This window comes from Drosophila navojoa, chromosome 4 (assembly GCF_054131105.1).
Source record: "Drosophila navojoa isolate 15081-1374.11 chromosome 4, UAZ_NAV_1.0, whole genome shotgun sequence".
NCBI classification, from domain to species: domain Eukaryota; kingdom Metazoa; phylum Arthropoda; class Insecta; order Diptera; family Drosophilidae; genus Drosophila; species Drosophila navojoa.
In genome coordinates, this window is record NC_142892.1 from 11870436 (window position 1) to 11892775 (window position 22340).

At 40.5% G+C, this 22340-nt stretch overlaps 4 protein-coding genes across 19 annotated transcripts in view; 3 read left to right on the plus strand and 1 right to left on the minus strand.

The window, feature by feature from the left end:
* The window catches only part of Cip4 (formin-binding protein 1-like Cip4), a 35433-nt gene extending 23135 nt beyond the window's left edge, over positions 1-12298 (plus strand). For 2 of the 12 annotated variants that reach the window (XM_089258885.1, XM_018102001.3), the window contains 10 exons: positions 3292-3407; positions 5325-5375; positions 6464-6608; positions 6681-7150; positions 7220-7415; positions 8379-8414; positions 9019-9368; positions 9445-9582; positions 10030-10196; positions 10271-12298. In XM_089258885.1, the coding sequence (XP_089115011.1) occupies positions 3292-3407; positions 5325-5375; positions 6464-6608; positions 6681-7150; positions 7220-7415; positions 8379-8414; positions 9019-9368; positions 9445-9582; positions 10030-10196; positions 10271-10434 (1833 nt within the window). In that variant the 3' untranslated portion in view covers positions 10435-12298. The remainder of the gene's footprint in view (positions 1-3291; positions 3408-5324; positions 5376-6463; positions 6609-6680; positions 7151-7219; positions 7416-8378; positions 8415-9018; positions 9369-9444; positions 9583-10029; positions 10197-10270) is intronic. The other 10 variants (XM_089258890.1, XM_089258892.1, XM_089258886.1 and 7 more) reach the window with 10 other exon arrangements.
* Positions 12299-12445: 147 nt separating this feature from the next.
* LOC108652007 (synaptic vesicle glycoprotein 2A) lies at positions 12446-14934 on the plus strand. Of its 2 annotated transcripts, none has more exons than XM_018102009.2 (7): positions 12446-12564; positions 12614-12938; positions 13002-13123; positions 13194-13590; positions 13656-14048; positions 14117-14244; positions 14311-14934. In XM_018102009.2, the coding sequence occupies exons 1-7, from the start codon at positions 12525-12527 to the stop codon at positions 14346-14348; spliced, it is 1443 nt and encodes a 480-aa protein (XP_017957498.1). In that variant the 5' UTR covers positions 12446-12524; the 3' UTR covers positions 14349-14934. The 2 variants fall into 2 exon arrangements, with proteins under 2 accessions (XP_017957498.1, XP_089115117.1); XM_089258991.1 differs by having other exon boundaries at positions 12496-12548; positions 12595-12938.
* Positions 14935-15165: 231 nt separating this feature from the next.
* Fife (regulating synaptic membrane exocytosis protein fife) overlaps positions 15166-22340 on the minus strand; it is a 55414-nt gene continuing 48239 nt past the window's right edge. For all 3 annotated transcript variants that reach the window (XM_018101991.3, XM_030383921.2, XM_089258990.1), the window contains 3 exons: positions 18029-18876; positions 17658-17819; positions 15166-17122 (listed from right to left, as the gene is read on the minus strand). In XM_018101991.3, the coding sequence (XP_017957480.1) occupies positions 16931-17122; positions 17658-17819; positions 18029-18876 (1202 nt within the window). In that variant the 3' untranslated portion in view covers positions 15166-16930. The remainder of the gene's footprint in view (positions 17123-17657; positions 17820-18028; positions 18877-22340) is intronic.
* Positions 19235-21562, plus strand: LOC108652006 (synaptic vesicle glycoprotein 2B). 2 transcript variants are annotated; one of them, XM_018102007.3, is made up of 9 exons: positions 19235-19366; positions 19437-19761; positions 19813-19943; positions 20017-20287; positions 20366-20467; positions 20569-20695; positions 20754-21028; positions 21100-21227; positions 21297-21562. In XM_018102007.3, exons 1-9 carry the CDS (start codon positions 19327-19329, stop codon positions 21359-21361), a joined length of 1464 nt encoding a protein of 487 aa, XP_017957496.1. In that variant the 5' UTR covers positions 19235-19326; the 3' UTR covers positions 21362-21562. The 2 variants fall into 2 exon arrangements, with proteins under 2 accessions (XP_017957496.1, XP_017957495.1); XM_018102006.3 differs by having other exon boundaries at positions 19813-19934; positions 19990-20287.

Genomic DNA, 22340 nt, shown 5'->3' on the forward strand with positions numbered 1-22340 from the left:
GAGCTGTTATATCAGTGAAAGCGTCGACTGGTTAGCGTTTTTTGGGACTAATAACTCGATGGATTTGCAGCTTGATGTTGATGTTGAAGTGTGCCTGATGACATTTAGCTTTTTCTGATTCCCGCTGATTCCCGCTTTTATGTTGGCGCTTCAACTTTCGCCATGATTTATTGGCCAGCATTTTCGGTCAGTGCGGCATTAATCTTGTGTCTCGCTTATAGTATTTAAATGTATATAAATATTATTTAAATGTTTATCTCGTTGCTTATCTTCAGTATCCCACCAAAGGTTGTTAACCCAAGCAACTTGTGTAGCGGCCACAACCACGCAACTTTGTTGCTCATTTTCGCTGCCATCTGGTGGCAGTGGTGCCAGCTCCTCATTTGGCATTGCGTGCTGCCACATGCTATGCCGTGGAGGCTTCTCTCTCCCCAGTTTGGATCAGCTGGCATGCCAATTCGAAGACCCTTGCGCCCCCATGTTGCTGCTGCTCCTTATAAGCCTGTCTGCCGTCTGTCCGCCTTTTATAGCCGGCGCGCGAAACATTTGCTGCCTGGTCAAGGTTAACTATGCGATCCAATGCGCCGCGTTCCGATTGGCGAATAACCTCCAGAGTCGTCTGTCAATGTCAACATTCATTGGACTCGCTGCGTGCATAGAGATGAGCTCGAGCTGGAGCTCGATTCACAGCATAACTGAGCAGCATTTTAATCTACAGATCAGTTCATAAGTCCAACCCAGTCAACGGAAATCATAAATGTTGATTAGTCTTGAGGTTTGGCAACTACAAAAAGTAGTTTAAATGAATGGGGGTAACAAAATTGCTTTTGAAATTCAAAATTGCATTGCGGTTAACTTTGTTTGTAAATCATAAATATTTGAAATATAATAATAGCATAAAATTGTTAAACATTTATAATGTTAATGTGGCTTCAAGTCAACTTTCTGACTGCAGCAGAACTAATTCAGAGACACTGTTGCATGCAACATTACCTATAATTAGCAGCAGCAGCAGCAGCAGCAGCAGCAGCAGCAGCTTATTTGCTTTGAAGACAGCAGACATCATCAGTGATTATCACTGTTCTCTGGTCGTGCATAAACATTCATAAATTAGCAATTTAATTACTGATTGTGCCGCTCACCTGTTATTAGCTCTTTATATAAATCAATGGCGTTAATCGCAACTTTCCTGCCCAGACGCAAACCATTTAATCGCTGAACTGGCACAGAGCAAATCAATTTCCCGCTGGCCAAGGATATTGCGCAAGTGCTGCAATAGCAGCTGCAACAGTTAATAAAAAAAAACCAACAAAAACATAAAAAGTAAACTAAATGAATTTTAAAAAGCAATTTGTGTTTTGTTCAGTTCAGGCCGCGTTTAGACCCGCGGGTATTATCGTAATGCCAACTGCAGCAGCAGTTGGCACTTAAGTGCTCAAGGCCTGCTGCTCGACGTGACAGGCCGCCACCCACCCAGCAAGCGCAGAGCCACGCATGCATTATGCATGCCACACTGTGGCAGCTACCCAAACGTTGCAACATAGGCAATCAATTAAGATTTGTGGCACTTTCCTGACCATTTACCTGATTAGTTTCGGTTTAACCACCACAAACAAAAATAGGTTTTCTCCCAAGGGGCGCACACCCACATTTTTGACCGAGTGAAAGTTGTGTCACCCGAAATTCTACAAATGCAACTTAAATAGCTTTTTCTCTTCATTTTAGTGCTTATTTGTTTTTGGAATGGAATTCACGCACGCTGCCTTCGATAATTAAGTGAAAATGTCGCAGGCATTGCCAAATTTCACTGATCAATGCAAACGCAACAAATTTAAATTCGCTACACATTAAATAATGAAACGCACAGCAAAGAAACTGTTAGATAATGCTAGACTGTCTGATACCCTGTGGCTAATTATAAAAGCTGAAAAGTGTGACTGCGACTGAATACAAAAAGGCAACGAAATACCATTTAAATAGCGTTCGACTGACTGATACCCCGTAAACTTACACGTTTACTTTGAACATGCAAATACACAAAGAGTTGCCTGTTGAATATGCATACTCTGTAATCTTTAGCTATCTCTACGGTGCAATCTGCTAAACCGACTCCAACGTCTCTTTACCATCTATTTTGTCACACTTTCATTGAATGCGCGGCATACGGAATGAACACCGAAACGAAGAAGACCTCAAAAACGTAGCGATTGTGGCCTAAATAATTGCTCATTGAGGTTTGATGCTGATCATGATCATAACAGCAATCTCTAACTGTGCTTCATTATGTAATTGGTTTTTGTTTTGTCTTCACATGTTTTGCAGCTTATGCAAATTCGCATGTTTGAGGCCAAAGTTTTAGACTGCTTTAAATTCGATTTGTTTGGCGAGAGACAACGAGTTTGTTGTTATGTGGGCGTGATTGGCAACGTCTCTTGATGTTACGTATTTTGTTTATTTTATCTCTTACTCTCTCTCTCTCTCTCGCTCTCTCTCTTTATTTCTCTTGCGTGCGAAAAAGTATAAAAAGTGGAGCAGCAGCGTTTGTTGTTTTGCCTCTCTATTGACAAATTGTATTGAATGGCATTGCAAATTGCCATAGCATAACTCGCACATTATGTCACTAGGTGCTTTGAGGAAGTTGCACAGCTTGACAATGTCCATATATGCCAGCCAGAGCTACTGCTGTAAGTGACTTATTTTGTTTGCCAGCGCTTAGCATAATATCAAATCTAAATAGCTTAGCTGCTAATTGGATCCAGTCTCTATATGGCATCAGTGCCTTTAATGCTATCTAAAAATGGTTATACAAGCGCTGCACGAACGTGCATAATGGGGAAAAGCAGACGTTACTGAAAGCAACGCCTTTCTATGTGATTTTCATAAGTGCTCGATTCGACTTGTTATACAGCATTTGGCGAATTATGCCAGCTAATTGAATAGCAATACAGCAGATCTTTATCCACATGCCAATTGGAAGAAGAAAAAAGCCCGCTATATTGTATCTTACATATATAATTCAATTTAATTTCATTAATGTGTCTGTGTTGCGTATACGCCGCGTTGGCTGTGACGCAGTTGCTTTGCTCTGTGCTCTATTAAAACACAAAACTCAATTAATTTTCTTTGCAAAGCAGATTTTGTTGATCCGCTGGCGATAGGCAATACAGTTTCTCTTTGTTGCTGGCTCAATGTCAATACAAATAAGTACACATACAATTTCTATTAATTTCCACAAATGTGAGACGCAATACAATTAATCCACTTCATGTGTCATCTTATTTTCATTTGCAGGATCAGTACGATAATCTTTCAATACACACAAACAAAGGCATTGAAGTGCTCGATAAATATGCCAATTTTTTACGGGATCGAGTGGCCATAGAAACGGAATATGCCGGCAAATTAAGGTGAGTGCAATGAATAAATATAAATATTCTATTTTATTTATTTATTGTTATCAAAAATTAATTCTAAATAACGATTTGTTAAGCCAGAGCGACAAAGGCCTCCAGGCATTTTATAATTTATTTATTTTATATTTTTTTATTTTTATATTTATATATTTATATATTTATATATATATATAATTATAGAGGTATTTATGGAAAATTAAGTTTAAAGTCTATTATTTATGATGGAAATAGCTTTATTTAGCTAAGCAATTATTTTACTACCTTATATTATTATACTCTCAAGTGTTATAAACAGAATATTATTTTACCTAAAGGCTCATTTTGGCTTTTACGTTCGGAAACTAATTGAAATAATTACAAATGCTTTCAAAGCCCCCGAAAAATGTGTAAATCATGTGGCGCCACTTAATGTCCATATTTGAACGTTCAATTAAATGATATTTTTTGTTATATACAAATGGATGGCAAAGGCCTCGCCCGTTTCGCGAGCTTGCGGCCTGTCAAGACGAAAACAAAAAACAAGCAAATAAACAACAATAAAAACAACAAACAATTCCTTACAAGAAGCAAGACACATTAAACTGAACGACAGTGCAATTCTCGTAAATGTAAAGCATTTTTTTATTTTTATTTTTTGTTTTTGTATATGAATTGAAAAATCGGAATAAGCACAAGGTCAGCCAGTTCTAGAGATTGTGCTCGAAGTGCATTGTGGCCATTCCTGGCCATCAGCTGGCCGTATAAAATAAAAAGCTAATTATATGCTTTTGTAGCGACAAAGCGAGCGAGAGAGCCCATAAAGGCATTTTACTCATAAAGTATATATGTGTCCATGCACTTCAATCAATGCCCTGTGCAAGCGACAACATATGGACTCACTTGAGGGAATTTTGTGGCGCACCTCAACGCGTGTGTAGGAATCTGGACGTTAGGGTGTGCGTGGCTTACACCCCTGACAATGTCCACATGTCCAGTTGGGCTCGCGTTTAGCGCAATTTATTGCGCAATAGACTGACAACTGAATAAACAAGAGACGACCGCGACCTGCCCCACAAGCAAATGACACGCGACGCCTCGCGCTGGGTGTAGCTGATAATGCTGCCTGTTTAATGGGATTGAGCTTGGGCAACGACGAGACCAGCCAGCCAACCGAATGACTGGGCGTCATAATTGTATAAATTGCTTGGAGGAGTGCAGAGCCGCGCCACCCCTCTGTGGCGCTCCGCTGGCCAAGGTGGGATTGTTGTCAGTTATCGTGGCTATCGTTGGCTTCTTCTTCTTCGTCATCATCTTCTTCTTCTGTATTTCTCAATGCGGTGGCGTCTGTTCCCACCATTTGAATGCCGCAAAATGAGTCGAGAGCTGGCTTGATGACTGACTGAACTCGGCTGAACCAAGTGAACTGTGGCCGCTGATATGCCTGCAGCTAGCTACCGTACGGCTTGAGCCCTTTATAATGACATTATCATTGCAAGCCAGCGTTGGCGGCTTCGACGGCGACGACGACGTCGACGGCGCCGTTGCTTCCCATGCGCTCGAACTAGACCACAAATGCGGCCACATGAAATGGAAAACTCTCTGTATAATAGACTAAATATATATATACATAAGTATATAGATGTATATACAGTAGTAGTTAGTGAAATCTGAAATCTGAAATCTGAAATCTCTAGTCTCTGGCAGACTGAAATTTGAAGATTGCTTTGCGTGTCTCGCAATGCCAAAATGAAAAGTCTCGTGTTAATGCAAATGTAAATTGTTTGCTGTTGTTGTTGCTGATTTTGTTGCTCGTATTGCTCTTGTTATTATTGTAATAGTAAATAATAGTTATACATACATAGTTGTTTCTTTCTATGCATAAACAAAGTTTCACTAATGCCATGCTCTTTTGATTTTCTTTCTTTTTTACAGGCGCTTAGTAAAAAATTATCAGCCCAAAAAGAAGGAGGAGGAAGACAATGAGTAAGCACAAAAACCAAACAAAAAATATAGTTATAAGCGTAATAACAATCATATATAGTAAGAAAAGTAAGAGAGCTGTCAAGTGCACTTGCTCAGCATAGAGATACCCTGGAAAAGCAAAGAAATGAATTGTATCAAACTTCTTTACAAATAATTTATTTTTCTATACAAATCAGTTACATGTTGCTCTTGAAATCGTGCATTACCTCTGCCATACTCTTCATACAGGGTATGCCTAAATTGTTGCTGGGTTTCTTTAACACGATTGCGCAAAGATTTTGTTAAATCTTTTGGAAACTATCCATAATTTGTTCGATTTGCTGCCGTTTGGCATATTTGTTAGAGCAACGTGTTAAGTGGATTTTGGCCAACGCCAGCACTGATTGTCTATAAGCGAATCCATTTGGTTGCCTCTGTCTGTGCGTGCCTGTGGCATTTCATTTGCGGGGCACAGCCACATCGTGGGGATGCATGATTGTGGCTACTTTAGGCTCCATATTCCATGTGTGGTCGGAGAATATTGTAAGGCCTGCCACTCAGTTTTAATTACATACGCACAATGCTCGAATCATTCCCCAGTTTTGCGACCGCCTGACATCATGGCCCGCAAATAGCGCGACGCGATTTTTTCTCTCTGTCTGTCCCTCTCTCTCTCTCCTTCTCTAGTTTAGCTAGAATTTGTAATATGACAATGAAGCCATTGCGTCCAAGTTGAAGAGTTGGTAATGAAATGCCAGGCAGCGTTCAAGCTCGATCGACGTTTCGCCATATAGAGTTGTAAAAATCCATAAATTTATTCATGGTGGCTGCCCGGCCTGGAACTGCTCCATATGCGGATTGACAGTGAGACAGACGGACAGACAGATAGGCAGTGGCGACGACAGCGTCGCGTGGGTGTTCACAGCGCGTCACAAAGCGCGTGTCCAATAAGAGGCCCATAAATCGGCAAAGCTGGCGGGCTAGCAAGTTGTTTTTTTTTGTAGGGACAGACATTGGAGGTAGTTTGTAGCCGCAAGAAAAGGCGAGAAAAGGCGTGGGTTGACTGTAAACCCGGTTAACTGATTGCCTGGTTGCATTACTATTTACAGATTTACATCGAGGCAAGCTTTCCGCAATCTGCTCAAGGAGGTGGGCGATTTGGCGGGGCAGCGCGAGGTTGTGTCGGAGACCCTGCAGACGCAGATAATCCACGGCGTGACGGTGCTATCGAAAACACTGCGAGAGGACCGCAAGGTAAACTATATACTGTGCAAATATCTGCCTGTATGCTAGTGGCTTATTACTCTTCCTCTCCTCGCTTTGTAGAAATGCCTTACAGATGGCACCATGCTGCAACAGACCCTCAACGCACAGCTCTCGGCATTGGAGCGCGCCAAGCGCAACTATGACAAGGCGTATCGGGACTCCGAGAAGGCTGTGGAGAACTACAAGAAGGCTGACATGGATCTCAATCTGAGTCGCGCCGAGGTGGAGCGTTACAAGAACATTATGACATCCAAAATACAACAGTCGGACGATGCAAAGAACGAATACGCCAACCAGCTGCAGAAAACAAACAATCTTCAGCAGCAGCACTATGGTATACTATTGCCCGCCGTCTTCAATCGGCTGCAGGAGCTGGACGAGAAGCGTACGCGTGGCATACGGGAGTTCATTATTGGCGCCGCGGACGTGGAGTCCTCTGTGGCGCCGATTATCGCACGTTGCATGGAAGGCATTGTGAAGGCGGGCGAATCCATAAACGAGAAAGAAGACTCGTTAAAAGTCATCGAAAGGTTTGATTAGAAACTGGAAATTTATACTTTTTTGTTCGCTGTCACAGCTAATCACTGTCAACATTTTAGATACCAATCGGGCTTCACACCACCAACGGACATACCATTTGAGGATCTGTCAAAGATGGACCCCAGCGTCGCCCCTCAATCCAACTACAGCAGTGTCCCCTACAACCACTTGACCATTAAGGGCGGCACGCTGACCGCCGCCAAGCTGAAGAAGGCCCGCGGCGGCATCTTGAACAGCATCTTTGGCAGCAACAAGGTGAGAGCAGTCGTTGGCGATGCCTGCTTCTGGTTATGGTTCACCACTTAGTTGCCTTTTTTCTTTCAAAGAGTGCTATCTGTTATGTACATGTGTCTCTATCCCATCTCTATCATTGCCTGGCACAAATTGTCTCTCTCACTCTCTGTCTATCTATTACTTTATCTCTTTAATCTTCTGTTTGTTGCGAGAGATTCCAGCAGCAGTCAGCACAACCGCCTCTTGTGTTTCAGATGCTTCTTGATTAGTTTTAAGTTAATTATTAAGTCGTAGGCTTTTTGTCTTCTACTTATAGTTTTACTCATGCCGTCTCTATTTTTCTGTTCTTATTTCATTTAACGAAACAAATCGAAAAATCGTTATGCCATTTCTTTAATTTACGTTACGAAACTAATGGACGTTGGTTCCACGTTGCTGTAAGTACCAAGTGTCCAGCTGCCAGCAGCTCGCACCCAGGCAGCTCAGCGCCGTTTCGTTTCGTGTCCTCCAAACTCATGTCTTCCATGTCAACTAAACCTAAACAAGATTCTCGCAGTCTTTCATCTATCTACCCAATACTACTTATCTCTACTCTACAATTAACAAATGCATACGAATTTATATATTTATTTTTTAACGTCTCTGTTGTTTGTCACATTACTAAACAAATGTTTTATATTATGCAACAACATTGGCTGCCTACGCTTTTCCCACTCACTTTTCCATTTTCGACAATTCGCCACAAACCACTCAAAATTTTCACAAATATTAATTATAATTAACTCTTTAATTTCTTTTACGCATATTTGTTGCGGTCATACAAATTTCTAACACGAACAAAAACATGCTTTTACTTACACAAACACACATACACTACACCCACACATGCGGAAAAAAAAAACAAACTGTGATACGTTTTCAATGTAATCGAAATGTGTGTATAAATGAAATAACAATTATTATAAATCAATTCGCTGCCAATAGCAACGGCAGATAATTGAAGCTTGTATCACGATGAAGGTATGATGTATATTCCAGCTCTACTAACTAACTGCTCTTAACACCACATTAACTACTAATCACAACTGCTAAACATAATCGCCACAAGCAACTTAATCAAGCTCTTCATTGAATATCACAATCACGTTGTACACCTAACCTTAAGAACAGCATTTGAACTAAAACCTAATCAATGAAATGTACTACTCAAGTTAAATTAACTCATTTGTTAACTAGTTAGTTGGTTAGTTAACGCAACATGCCAAAGCACAACACTCACACATTGCAGAACAAATAATTTAAATTCAATTATAATTTGTTGGTATCTAAAAGAAATTGCAAAAAGAAAGGAATGCAAAATAATATTTTTACTAATTATTTTATGTTCATTTCATTTATTGGTTTTTATTTAAATTTCTGTTCAGGTTTTCATTTGTTTTGTTTTTGTTTTTCTCCCATCTGGCGTCTGCTATACGTTGTGAATGTATTTTGTATAAAATTGTTGTTCCATCATTTCTGTCTTGTATAGTTCATTGCACTTCAACATACCCTATAAATATATACATATATAGAATAGAGACGCAGCTGAGTACAATAACTAATTGCTTCATATATTCACATCTAGAATTCACTAACTGCTGACGGCCAAAAGGAGGACTTTAGCGATCTGCCACCGAATCAGCAGCGCAAAAAGCTGCAGGCGAAAATTGCCGAGCTGCAGCACAAGGTCGATCAGGAGACGAACACCCGCGATGGTCTGATGAAGATGAAAATAGTTTATGAGGCCAACTCCTCGCTGGGCAACCCGATGACCGTTGAGGGTCAACTGAACGAATCCGAGCACGAATTGGATAAACTGAAAATGAGTTTGAAAAAGTATCAAGGCTTTTTGGACAAGGCTAATCAGCTGCAGGTGGCCAACAATAGTCCGCAATCGAATCGTAATCAATTGCAAAACGGACACCGAACATCCAGGTGAGTGGCCGACAATTTGTATATTATATTCCCATAGTCTTGCTCAATTGAAATGTATTCCGTTTTGTTCTCACAGACATTCCAATGGCAGCGCTAGCGCTGACGATCATCACGATGCCGATGATCAGCCCGATGATGCTGGCAGCTTAAGCAGGTCAGATTCTGAGGATAATGTGGCGCAAATACAAAATGGGCATAATAATAACAATAACGGGTACACTCATAAGTCTACGTTCAATGTTTATATATACGCACATACAGCTACACATTAATACAAACACACACACACACACACACACACACACACATCTCCATACATTATTGTAAATCGTATCATACTTATGATTTGGCTCGTTTTCTTACTCATGCTGTATGATTTCCATTGGTGGCATTGATTTGTTTTGTTGGTTTCGGTTCCATTTGTTCAGTTATTTATATCATGATTTATCATTTGAATAATAAGAACAACTGCCCACTAAAGAAAAGTCCACAATACGCCAAAGAAACAAATTTTGATCTTATTTGTATTCAATTAACTAAATTACTTTTAGTTCTTAATCATTTTTAATTGCTTACACCATACATATAACACGTAATAATGTCGAAATTGCAACTTCTTCAAATATTTCGTTTCATTTTGCCTTTCCATGGTGAAATCCAGCAGTTCGGCAAGTCCCGAGAGCGGACTAGGCACCTCGCACACATCACTGCCCGGCTCCGGACAGGGCAGCGCCAATGAGAATCCGATTGGCGAAGAGACGAGCTACGAAGCGGAAGTAGAAATGCTGCAACCACTGGGCACATGTCGTGCGCTATATCCCTTCGAAGGTATGTATTTAAATATCACTCATATACACATACATTCTAAGTAATTAATATCTCTTTCTCTCTTTCTCCGATAGCTACCAGCGAAGGCAGTATACCCATGAGCGAGGGCGAGGAGCTACAAGTGATTGAGAATGATCAGGGTGATGGATGGACGCGCGTGCGGCGGGCGAACAACACAAATGGCTGGGACGAGGGCTTTGTGCCCACGAGTTACATCGAGTGCACACTCTTTGCTTAGATTAGATTAGGCGGCAGGAGCGGGCAGTTAAGCAAATTTTAACTACTTAACAGCATTTGCATATGTTCCATACATTTGTGTACTTTTGTCATAACTTTGCGTTAGTCTAGACAGCCATAAAAACTGAATACCACAACTATCACGAATATTCTTCACACTCTCGCACACACACAAATTCATACACACCCGCATCATGCGCACAACCATGTACATTCGACTTAAGATAAGCTAAAGAATCAGTTTCTGAACGCTCATTTGTATATTTACTTTGATTTACTTTGGCATTGATTATGAAGTAGAGATATCATAAATGCGATCAATTAGCATATTTACATATATGTATATACATATATATACATGGGTATATATACATACATACATACATATATGCACCCACGAGCAGACCTCACCTAACTGTAAGCGAAAGAAAATTAAAATTTGTCCCTTTTTCACAACAGAACAAGTATAACAATCATGTATTAACTATTTATACACAACATATATAAAGATAGAAAAATAAGAAGAAAACTACATATTTCATATTCGTCATGAAAAATAAGCTGGTAAACATATTGAAGGCACACTAATGCCTAAGCGCACCTCGCAATATGCTTACTAGATTTATTTTTTATAATCACATTTCATATTTGATGGCACCTGCTACTTTTCAAGATGACCAAGAAAAGCAACAGTTATTGTGGCTATTAGATAAAATAAATGCACCTTAAATCATTGATAAATATATATATTAAATATATACATACTTTTATATAGAGAGAGAAAGAAACGCATTAATCTAGAGAAGAGCGAATGCTTCCCTGGACCACATTCAGTAATATTCAATGAAGATCGACTTAAAGTGTTAATTATAGCTAAAGTTATGACAATTTTGCATTGTGCATGAGGCATATGCGAATTGGAGAGCAAAGAACGCGTTAGCTTGTTAAATATGGAATAGCAACAATTGTACATTTTACTTTATACTTTATGCATAAAACAAAAGAAAAAAGAAAAAAACTAAAAAAAAAAACAAGAAGGAGAAAACTTAATTATAATTTTATACCTAAATAACTTTTGTATTGCTTTTGCCTTGTACATTTTCACATACACACACACACCTACATACATAAACACACATAAATGTATATGTTTAATGAGATGATGAGCTAAACAAAAGAATTAATTAAAATTCAGAATAAATTTTGTTTTAGGGTCCCTTAGTTCTTTAAGTTGACAACTTTTAAGACTTAAGTCAAATGCAAAGCCGCCTGGCGCTACCTTTTGTTATGTTGAACGCCACTTTGCAATACATTTATTTATACTTTACATAAATAATAATATATATACTATATATACATATATATAATGGAAAAACAAAAACATGCATATATTAATAACCGTAATCAAAAGTTGAAAGTCTGCTGCATAGCGAACGCTTTGTAGGCCTGGCAAAGGGAATTCGATTCTTAGTTAGTTAGTCTCTACTGTACTTGAATTTATGCTATTTTGCCCATCGTCTGCTTGTAGTCCGAATCCGAACTGGTTTTATGAATGAAACACCCAACCAGGTTGTAAATATGCCCAAACCAGCTATCCTTGCATAACTACTGTTTCTTTGCCGCATTTGAACAATGCTTTACATTTCTCGCAGATTTAGCATTTATACTGATGAACAATTAAGAGTGGGTGACCTTGTTCAGTTAACTAAACTAAAGCAAAGCCTAAACTAAGCAGAAAGTCTAATTCCAAAACTCTTAACTTTATATAATTTATACATGAAAAGCTGAGCATAATTGATGTGATGTGTGCGTCGTCGTTCAATCTATGAGTGAACATCAGAACATATGTAATTATAAAATAAATAATATTAAAACATATCGAATGTGATTTACAAATTTTCCCTTCGTTAATATGTGGTGCTTGTCTTCGCTAAAGTCAAACAAAAGCTAGCTGATATGCTTTGAGAAAATGTTGGCGCCATCTGTAGTACAGCTGCTTCAATTTTTTATAGATTTTCGATTTTGTTGTCAAGATTTTTATTAGTATTTGTTGTATGTAAATTTTTTTTTTTTATATATATAATTTGAAACATGGCTGTTGCGGATATAGACGAGGTCTTGGATCTAATTGGTAAATATATTTATATATCAACTTGATTAGTCACCGATTTCGCCCATAGGATTTGGTCGGATGCAAGTGCTGATGTTCTTAGCCTGCACCTTTGCCAGCATATTCATTGTTAACGAAGTCATAGGCATCAATGTGGTCACTGTAGACGTAGCCTGTGAGTTTTCATTGACCACTATGGAACTTTCAGTGCTGTCCAGTGCAGGCTTTGCCGGCTTAATTTTGGGATCGCATTATTCGGGCTACAAGACGGATCAGATTGGACGGCGCAAGGTGATGATGTATTCCTTATGCATGGCAGTATCATCGTCGATGATTTCAATATTTATGCCTACCTATTATTTATTCACGCTGTTGAGATTCATGACCGGTTTGTTGTGGGTACGCCCCTACTTTTCATCTGGCTAATACTCTAGCAATGGCTACCCTCTGCTCCACAGCATCTCCGGTGCCAGCATCAATAACATTACGTATATGTCGGAGTATACCAAAGTCAAATTTCGCGCTTCGGCCATCAACTTTATGTGCTACGCCTTCGCAGTCAGTGCCATTTATGTGCCACGTAAGTAGCGTCTCTTCTGCTTCCTCTCTCTTGGCTTCCTGGTCTTCACTAAGCCAGAGACTCTCCTCAGTTGTAGCTTATATGTTGACGCCAATGAATCGTGTATTGTTTACCATGTACAAGTTGGATTGGCAAGTTTGGCGTCTTATTGTGTTTATTAATATGACTCCTGGAATTGTATCCATTATCCTCTTGGCGACTCTACCGGAATCGGCCAAATTTTTAATATACATCGGGCAGGATGAACGGGCCTATGAGATCGTCAATCGCCTCTACAAATTAAAGCGAAAGCAGGACTTGACCAGCGTCGGCATCACAGGCGTTTATGATCCCGACTCTCCCCCATTTGACGAAGATCATACCAATTGTTGCGTCAAAATCTGGAGGGGCACGGCGCCACTGTTCCGGCTGCCTCTTGTGGGCAATTTCATGATCTGCACCTTCATTCTCTGTGGCTACTTATTCGTGTGAGTTTGTGTCTTCATAAGTACGTCTGTGCCAAATGTAGTTTGTCCACTCTCTTCTTCATTAGGGGCAGTGCAATTTCGTTGTGGTTCATGGAGCTGCGTCAGTTGATGGGCACCAAGCAGATGACCGTCTGTGATATGTTGCAGGAAAAATCATCGAATATTATGAAGGCCGAACGGGTTTGTCCATCAAAGACATCCAACTTCATCGACTCTGCTGTTTTGGGTGGCACTTTTCTTGGGTGTAGCATTGCGGTCAGCATATGTTTGATATTTATGCGACATTTTCAAATTCTATTCTTGTATACGGTTCTCGCAACTATATGCGGTCTATGCCTCAATTTTCTGGTGGATACGGTGCCCATTTTGGTGGCCACGGCGCTGTTCACTACGCTCTGCACCAGCTGCATTCCGTTGATTTCATCCGTTATACTTGATCTAATGCCGACGCACATCAGGTGATTGAAATTACAGTGCCTCAACTGTATGTAATTTATATTCATTTACATAAACTATATATTCACAGGGGCATGGCTATCAGCATGAGCTTTTTATTTGCGCGCGTCTCGGTCATTTTGGCGAATGTTCTAATGGGCTTTTGCATGGTTCCCTATTGCTTGCTAACATTTAATTTGTTTGTGTTGGTTACATTGGGTAAGTTATCAGCGGTTCGAGTACTGGATTTTTGCATACGAAGAGAATTTCCCTTTTGCCCTACAGTGGTGTCGATATTAACATGTGCGCTGCGCAAATCGTAGGCTGGAACACTGGCGCCATCTATCGTTCAACTTTCGCGAAGAAGGGTTCACTTGCATTAGCTCATATGTATATTACTTTAAATGTTATACTGTAAATGTACGCTTCTCAATAGTAAATCAGAATAAGAATACATCATTGCTCAAATAAGTATTGTTTGTTTATTGAAACTCAATTTGATATACATATTGTTGTGGGTGTTGTTCTTCATTTTGGTTTTTGGTTATGCTACAGTTAGTAATAATAATATTTGTATATATGTATATATGTATGTACGTTCATATTGTTCACATCGGTCTATAGGTAGGTATGTATATATATTTATATTTTATTAAATAGTTTAATGCCAGTATTTACTAATTTTAACAAAGTTTTCCTTTTAATATTCGTAAGCCATGCTACACACACTCTGCACTTTTAAAGCGCTATCCTTAATCTTTGCTAATCCTTGTCCTCAACGCTTCACGTTGATATGGTGTTATTTTTACAGTGTTTTCTTTATTTCTCTTGGTTTTCTAGTTTTTTTGTTTTTTTTTTCCGAGTACAATTACAATTTGCAACGAGTAAAAGTAGTAATAGTATTTAAGGTACAGACCGTACAAAGTTGATCAAATAGACTTAAGTTTCAGTTACAGCAATAGTTAGTATTAAGATACCTAAGTTTAGCTGAAAATATCTTAAAGCTTTTACAGCCATTATAGAAAATAGAGTTCTAACAATGATTACAATAGAGATTTCTCAAAGCACAACCAATTTTTAGTTTTCGTTTCATATCATTTCGTTTTGTTGCTCTCACGCCATTTAGCAACAATCATTTGGTTTTTCTAGTTAATATTTATGGAAAAGATTCTTCGATCAACAGCCAAAAGTGTGAAGAGTTATTCAACTGAAATGTTTTTCTTCTCTTTTCCCCATTAAGGTTTTACCCTGACTACCCTGGACAAATTACTTGCCTATACAGATGTATATGGCCTTTCATCTCTGCTCTTAAGCCGTTGCACATTGACAAATGGAAATTTCTTAATCTAAGCTTCAAGAGGGTTTTCCGAAAATAACAATATCTAAGAAATACTTAGGAGTAGCGCTATATATTTTATTCTGTTTGTTTCATACCACTTGAAATTGTTTGAAGTCCTTTTGCTAACTAACGGTAAAAATATGTCGCAGTTGTAATTACCGTAAAAGGGTATTCATCTGAGGCTTCACAGTTAATTAGTAGATAGTAAAAAGTTTTAGTTTAAGTGTACTCTAGTTTTAGTATTTATAATATGACACCAGTATATGCTAGAAAGTAAATACATATATGTATTTTAACACTTTAATTTTCTATACTTTTTTTCTCTCTTTTTTTTTTTTTGTATATTTGCCAAGTTTGAAACTCCAAGTTGAACATTGTGATGTTGCTTACAAGTTCACAAAAAAAGGAAATTAAATTTGTATATTTATTATATTTTTGCAACTTTAGTTTTGGTTTTTTTGCTTTTTAGCCAAGTTATTCATTACAAGAGATTGTCCTGTCGAAAGTCGAATTTCAGTTATGGAAGTTTAGAAATAGGAGGAAGTTGGGGGATTCGATCAAAGCAAAAAGCTCTTCAGCTGTCGCGTTGCGCCTACCACACAGACTACCGAAAAAATGACTACAGTAAATTCGTCTTAATCACGCTTTAGTCGCACTCGCACACACTCACACACACGCACACGCATACACATGCACAAGTAGATTGTCATATTAATTTAGTTGTTTGTTTTCATCAATTGATATCATTTGCTTTTTTTTTGTATTTTGTTTCTGCTTCTTCTGTACACTGAGAAAGTTATAGCTTTTGATTTGTTGAAACCTTTGCGGGTTTACATACGTAGTAGACTATGGCTCAAGGAATTTCAACTGTTTCGCCTCTGCGACTCACAAAGTGGTTAATTAGCGCAACGTTTAGCAAACATCTAGTTGATATATTATGTTATATAAATATATATATATTCGTTAATATATAATGTGTACTATAGTTAGTGCAATACGCCTTCGATTTACTTGCCAATTCGTTGACTTGCCTTAACGATTTTATTGTTTTTCATTTGCAATTAGTTTATTGGATTCTCCTCTCTCTCTCCCTATGCACACAACATTCACAAACACAACAACAACAAGCAAAAAATATATATATGTATTTATGTATATATTTTCTTTTTGTATTCTATTTTCTGTTCTGGTACTCTCGATTCTCAATTATTGTGCTGCGAACGGTTTGCCATAGTGCTGCCTTACTGTACCTAACTGTACTTACAAAGCTCTCACCCCATATACACAACTCGAAAACATCCAAAAACGCTGTCAAGCTCATTTAACTACTATAACTATTTGGGAAGGGGGCATACAATAAATATCTATATATATATGTATGTATATATCTGGGGACTTTTGGTGCTTGCTTTGGATTAAAAGTTTGATTAAACAACAAATGTTTGATTGGCCAGCTTAAATACTAACAAATTGAGCTTTAACTTTAAGCAGTAGCATATCATTAAATATTGGTGTTATGCATTTCGTTTTTATTGTTTCTGTTGTCGCTCGCATTCGCGTGTTCGGTCAAGGAGAATTATCCGAATCGGAGCCGCCATAGCTGTGCATCGGGAATAGCGGATACCAGCCAGTGATATGCTGTCCTATGTTCACTTTGTCCAGATTCACCTCCGTGCCGCCCAGGCCCTGATTGTGCTCGAAGCCCACGCAGCGCTGCCAAACCATGATGACTATATTCCGGCCAAAGACATCAGCGCTCTATATGTGTGTGTGTGTGAAAATAAAATTTATTTGCATATAAATTGCATTAATGCCACTCAGCGTAATTACTGGAAAATACACATATAAATAAAAAATATAAATGCAGCAGTGCTATTTGCATGATTTCCTATACTTGTTTTACACTGCAACAAATAGGGTATATTGATTATATTTATTGACTGGCATAGAGTACCTATAATATTTATAGATTTTCCCAATCAAACTCTATCATTGTTCCGTATATTATTAGTATTATTTGCTATCTTTTTTTTTTTAAGTATAAATAGAGTATTTCGCACTGCATTGCAGCCGATGCTTTCAGCCTATACAACCACCTGTTCATTGTAATCGCCCATGCACACACACGCATCCACTGCCCGAACAGCTCACTGCGGAATCTGCTGCAAATTGGCCGCCATTAATCGCATTAAAATTCAACGGGGAACAGCAGCTACCGCAAGCCGACATTACGTTGCCGGTCATTGACGCGCTTAAGGCCATTTGAGGCATCATCGTGGGCCCGTTTGCTCACCTGGTATTTGATAGTCTGCTTGTAGAATGGCTCTGCGGAGTGCCGCACTACGCGCGTTTTCTTCTTGTGCCGCAAACGCTCGCCATCCTTGATGTAGCACTTGACATAGGTATCCGGCGGCGTCTCGCAGTCGGCGTTCACAATATTCCGTGCGCAAATTAGCTGTTGAAAAGGGGAAGAAGAAGTCATTGATGAACTGATGTACATAAATATAGATAGGCTCATATGCGAGGGTAGTCTGAAAAATTGCTTGCCCAACAAACGATGAATAATACTGTAAAGTAATTATATGTATTTTAGGTCCCTCGCTTATCATTTCTTATATTTATATATACTTTATATTGGTAATTGTATTCCTTAGCGGCACTTACCTCCACCTCGACATTGCCTTTGATTTTGACAAAGCCCATTTTAAGCTCGCCGTAGCGCGCCGTGGTCAGCCGATAGCCCTTGGGATGTATCTGGGAGGGGCCGAGCTTGAGTCCGTAGCTCGACTCGCTGCCCGTGATGGCCGAGACGTTGACATAGCTGCCGCTCAGGGTTTTCACCACGCTCTGCTTCCTCTGCGGACTGTCGCCGCTGTCTGTGCTGGGGCGCTGATAGACGCTGCCCTTGCGTTGGGGACTGTCGCCGCTCTCTGTGCTGGTGCGCTGATAGACGCTGCCCTTGCGCGTGGGCGTGCCCATGGGGGGCGTTTCACTGGACGATGGCACATAGACGCTGCCCTTGCGCTGCAGCGACTGCGATTGGGATTGTGCGGCGTGCGCGTCGCCCAATTGAAACATGCTGCCCTTACGCTGCTGCTGCTGCAGCTGTGCAGCGCTGAGCGTGTCCTGACCACGCAAATTGACCATGCTGCCCTTGCGTAGCGTCTGCTGCTGACTGGCATCGCCCAGGCCGCTGCCGAGCAACTGGCCCTGCTTATCTTGCGCCACATTCGAGGCGGAGGCGGCCTGCTTTAGCCTGGACAATGCCTGCTTGGCGCTCTGCGGCGGCAGATGTGTGCCCGAGCCCTTCCAGCGGGGTCTGAAGCGTTTATCTTCATCATCGGACGGTGGACTGGTCTCGGTGGTGCCAATGCCAACTGGCAGATGTTGCTGCTGCAACTGCAACTGTTGCAGCTGTAGCTGTTGGAGCTGCTGCTGCTGCTGCTGCGACAGATCCAGTATGGAGCTCTTGCGGCTATTGGGACCACTGGGCAGGCCGACACGGCTGGCACCTGCGAAGGTGATCAAATTAATGCGATTCGGCCGTGACATGCACTGAAGCTCGCTCAACTGAATGAAACTTCAACTCAAGGTACTCAAGGCTTACTGGACGAAATATGAAGATGGGTATATGGTCTACGGCTAAGCTCTAAACTCTAAGGTCTAAAAGAGGAGAAAAGCTTTATGCTAAGACAAAACAAACATGCAAATAAACAGGTAACGGTTAAACAGTGCGTATGCTTGATATTATTTACGGAGACATTTATGCATCCAGAGTGTACGTGAATTTCTGTGTTGTATGAGAAGCATTTGTGTGCATCTCCAAGCCTCTCATTGATTATATTTAGATAACGTGACAACTGTTTTTGTCACACATCCGTTTCGGCTCTAGGCCCAAACTGTCAAAAAATTTCGTTTCGTTCTTAAAGTAGGTATGTTTTATTAATGTGATCAATTCCAAAATGGTCGAATACTCTATTGACGATGCATTAAACATTATTGGTAAGCCCATTGAAGTATTTCAGTCCGGCTGCCAATGCCAACGAATTTGCCATCCATCCATGCACAACAGGCTTTGGACGCTTGCAGTACCTTGTATTTTTCGGCTGTTTTACACAACAGATGTTCATAAGCAACGAACAGTTTGGCATTTCGCTGGTGATTGTTGCCGCTAGCTGCGATTATTATGTGGATGAGCATCGCATGTCCTGGCTAATGGTCGCCACGTTTGCGGCCCAGGCCTGCAGCAGTCACTTTATGGGCTACCAGGCGGATAAAATTGGACGTCGAAAGCTGATGCTCATCGCCTCCATGTCGTGCATGACGGCATCGTTTATATCGTCTCTGATGCCAGAATTTTGGTCATTTTTGGTGATGCGCTTCGTAATGGGTATCTTGTAAGTCTGGCGATTGCTGTTTTTATCAATTCAATTGTTTTGTCGCCACAGTGTACCAGGTCCTGGCATGGCAGTGCTAACGTACTTGAGTGAGTTCACCAAGTTCAGTCTGCGCCCGAAGGTGATCAACTTTCTATACTATGCCATCGGTGTCAGCTTAATGTATATGGCAGGTAAGCAAGGTAAGTTTCATCAATAGATGTCCGCTCTGTCGATTTCTACACTCAGCTTGGGCCGTGTTGATGCTACCGCTAGATATACGTGTGAAGGTGCACAAGAACTATGCGATTACCAGCTGGCGTATCCTCATGTGGCTCCAATTGGTGCCCGGCATTGTCTCCTGCATCATATTGTCCTGTACGCCAGAGAGTCCCAAGTACTATCTGTCGGTCGGGAAGCCGGACAAAGCGTATGCCGTTCTGGAGAAATGCTGTCGCTCCAGCAAGGGCAAGGATGTGACGCTGAAGAGTCTGGGTATCGACTCGCTAAAGCCCCCAGAAACAGTTGCGTTGGAAACCACGAAGACGTGAGTGCCTCTGCACTACAATTGCTTTTCTCTTGTTCCTCTCAATGCTAATCTCCTTGAATTGCATATTATTCTCAGGGGATGTGCACGGATCTGGGAGGAAACAAAACCCATATTCACGCCACCCATTTTGAAGCCAATGATGCTCATTACGTTTACTCTCTTTCTGCTGTTTGGCACGTGGGTAACTGGTTGCATATCCTATCCGATCACATCACACACCTGCTATGCGTTAACCATTTGATATGTGATCTCTTATGTGTACTCTTTACATTGCACAGGGGCTTTGGTCTAACGGTTTGGATACCGCGCGCTGTCAAAATGGGAAATGACCTTCACAAGGATTTGATACTCTGCGATATGATAGACGAGGCGCACCGTGCGAACATCACCTTTACCGAGTCAGCAGTTTGGTTTCGATTTGTGATCACGTGATTGTTCAGCTTTACTAATGCCTAATTTACAGTGTCATTTGAGCATGAGAACCTTGGAGGCATCTCTTTACCTTGGCACTTGCGCTATACTCTTCTCAGTACTGATTACATTGCTGTTCATTTGGACTCATCGGCAGGTCATTCTGTTGTTGTTCGCGTCGTTCAGCGTTGCGGGTGGCCTCATGCTCAATTTTGTCAAGCTACACGAGTTGGTCATCATAGGCCTTGTGCTCCTAACGGTGCCCGCTTTGTGTAGCATAAGATTGTCTCTGTCGGTGCTCATTGATGCAATACCAACACACTTAAGGTTAGTCAAGATCTTCTTAAGATCTAGATCTAGATCTTAAGAACTCACAAAGTCCATTCCCCCACACGCAGAAGCAAGGCTGTATCCCTGTCCACGATGTTTGGCCGCGTGGGAGTCCTGGTTGCCAGCATGTATGTGGGATATACGTTGAGCTGGAACTGCTTTGTTACATTCAATATGTTCGTATTGTGTATGACAGGTAAGTGAAGGAAGGAAGTGCAAGTGCTGCATACGTCTAATATATGACTGTCCCTTAATTACGATTTAGCTGTGATTCTGCTCGTTAGCTTTCTGCCCTTTGACGGAAAGACTGGCTCTCGCACAGTGCTATGATGCAACTGTTTTGAAAGTAATCGAAATATATATACAGATTTCATACATACATTCATCATTCATCAGTCAGTCAATCAATTATTCAATCAGCAGTGAATGTGACAAAAGGGATTATGGAAAAAGTTTGGAGTTTTTTATGACATTCATTACAAATAAAATTATATGTAAGGCAAAACTTTTTGGCAGGTGTTGAGAGACAAATTCCAGTCAAGTCGCAAAAGGAAACCAAAAATTGATCGTGGATCGAAAGGAGCGAAACTTTTTAATATACTTTTTAAATAAAAACACTTCTTTTCCATTCAATTTTTTGCAGCTCTGCTTTCTGCTGTTGCGTGACATCAGCCCACAAATATTTTCCATGGGTCTTAATTTGCGGCAGCCATTGTAGATTTCCATATTTAACGGCCCGTTTGTGGTTCTTGGGGCAGTCGGCCCGCCGCCCGCTGCGTTGTCTCCCCTTTTTCTTTCACTTTACTTCTCATTTCTTATTTTTGTTCAGTTCGGCCTTATATGGCTTTTCATATTTTGCGTGTCGTTGGTTTTTTGCTTTTTCTTATTTTATTTAAACTTAATTTCAAGGCTGAGCTATTTTTTCGGGGACTGCCGAAGGGTTTATGGCAGGCATCAAGGAGTTGTCTCTGGTGCTCAGGTAATGGGACGTGGCAACTCGCCGCATGGACGTGAGTGTATGTGAGCGAGTGTCTGTGTGTCTGTGTGTGTGTGTGGCTTTGCATTTTAAATAAAATTTGTTTGAGGCTGCTTTGTTGCTTGGCGCAAATAACAGCAATAAGCTGAATTAAGCTCAACCAAATGATGGCATCAAAAGTTTTCACGAGTCCTGGGACTTGACTTATCCGCTTCGTTTTTTATGCGCGCGCAACACAGGCATAACACAGCTGTGTGTGGGTGTGTGTGTGTGTGTGGCCTTATAATATGTGCGGGGAAGAGTTTAAGGTGGCTCTTAAGCTCAGGCAGCGTG

Excerpts from the sequence above, each read along its gene's own strand:
- LOC108652007 (XM_089258991.1), top strand. The coding sequence starts at position 12,525 with ATGGCTGTTGCGGATATAGACGAG. Across the intron at positions 14,049-14,116 it reads CTAATGCCGACGCACATCAG|GGGCATGGCTATCAGCATGA; the intron begins GTGATTGAAATT and ends ATATATTCACAG. Across the intron at positions 14,245-14,310 it reads GTTTGTGTTGGTTACATTGG|TGGTGTCGATATTAACATGT; the intron begins GTAAGTTATCAG and ends TTTGCCCTACAG.
- LOC108652006 (XM_018102006.3), top strand. The coding sequence starts at position 19,327 with ATGGTCGAATACTCTATTGACGATGCATTAAACATTATTG. Across the intron at positions 19,367-19,436 it reads CGATGCATTAAACATTATTG|GCTTTGGACGCTTGCAGTAC; the intron begins GTAAGCCCATTG and ends CATGCACAACAG. Across the intron at positions 21,029-21,099 it reads GCAATACCAACACACTTAAG|AAGCAAGGCTGTATCCCTGT; the intron begins GTTAGTCAAGAT and ends CCCCACACGCAG.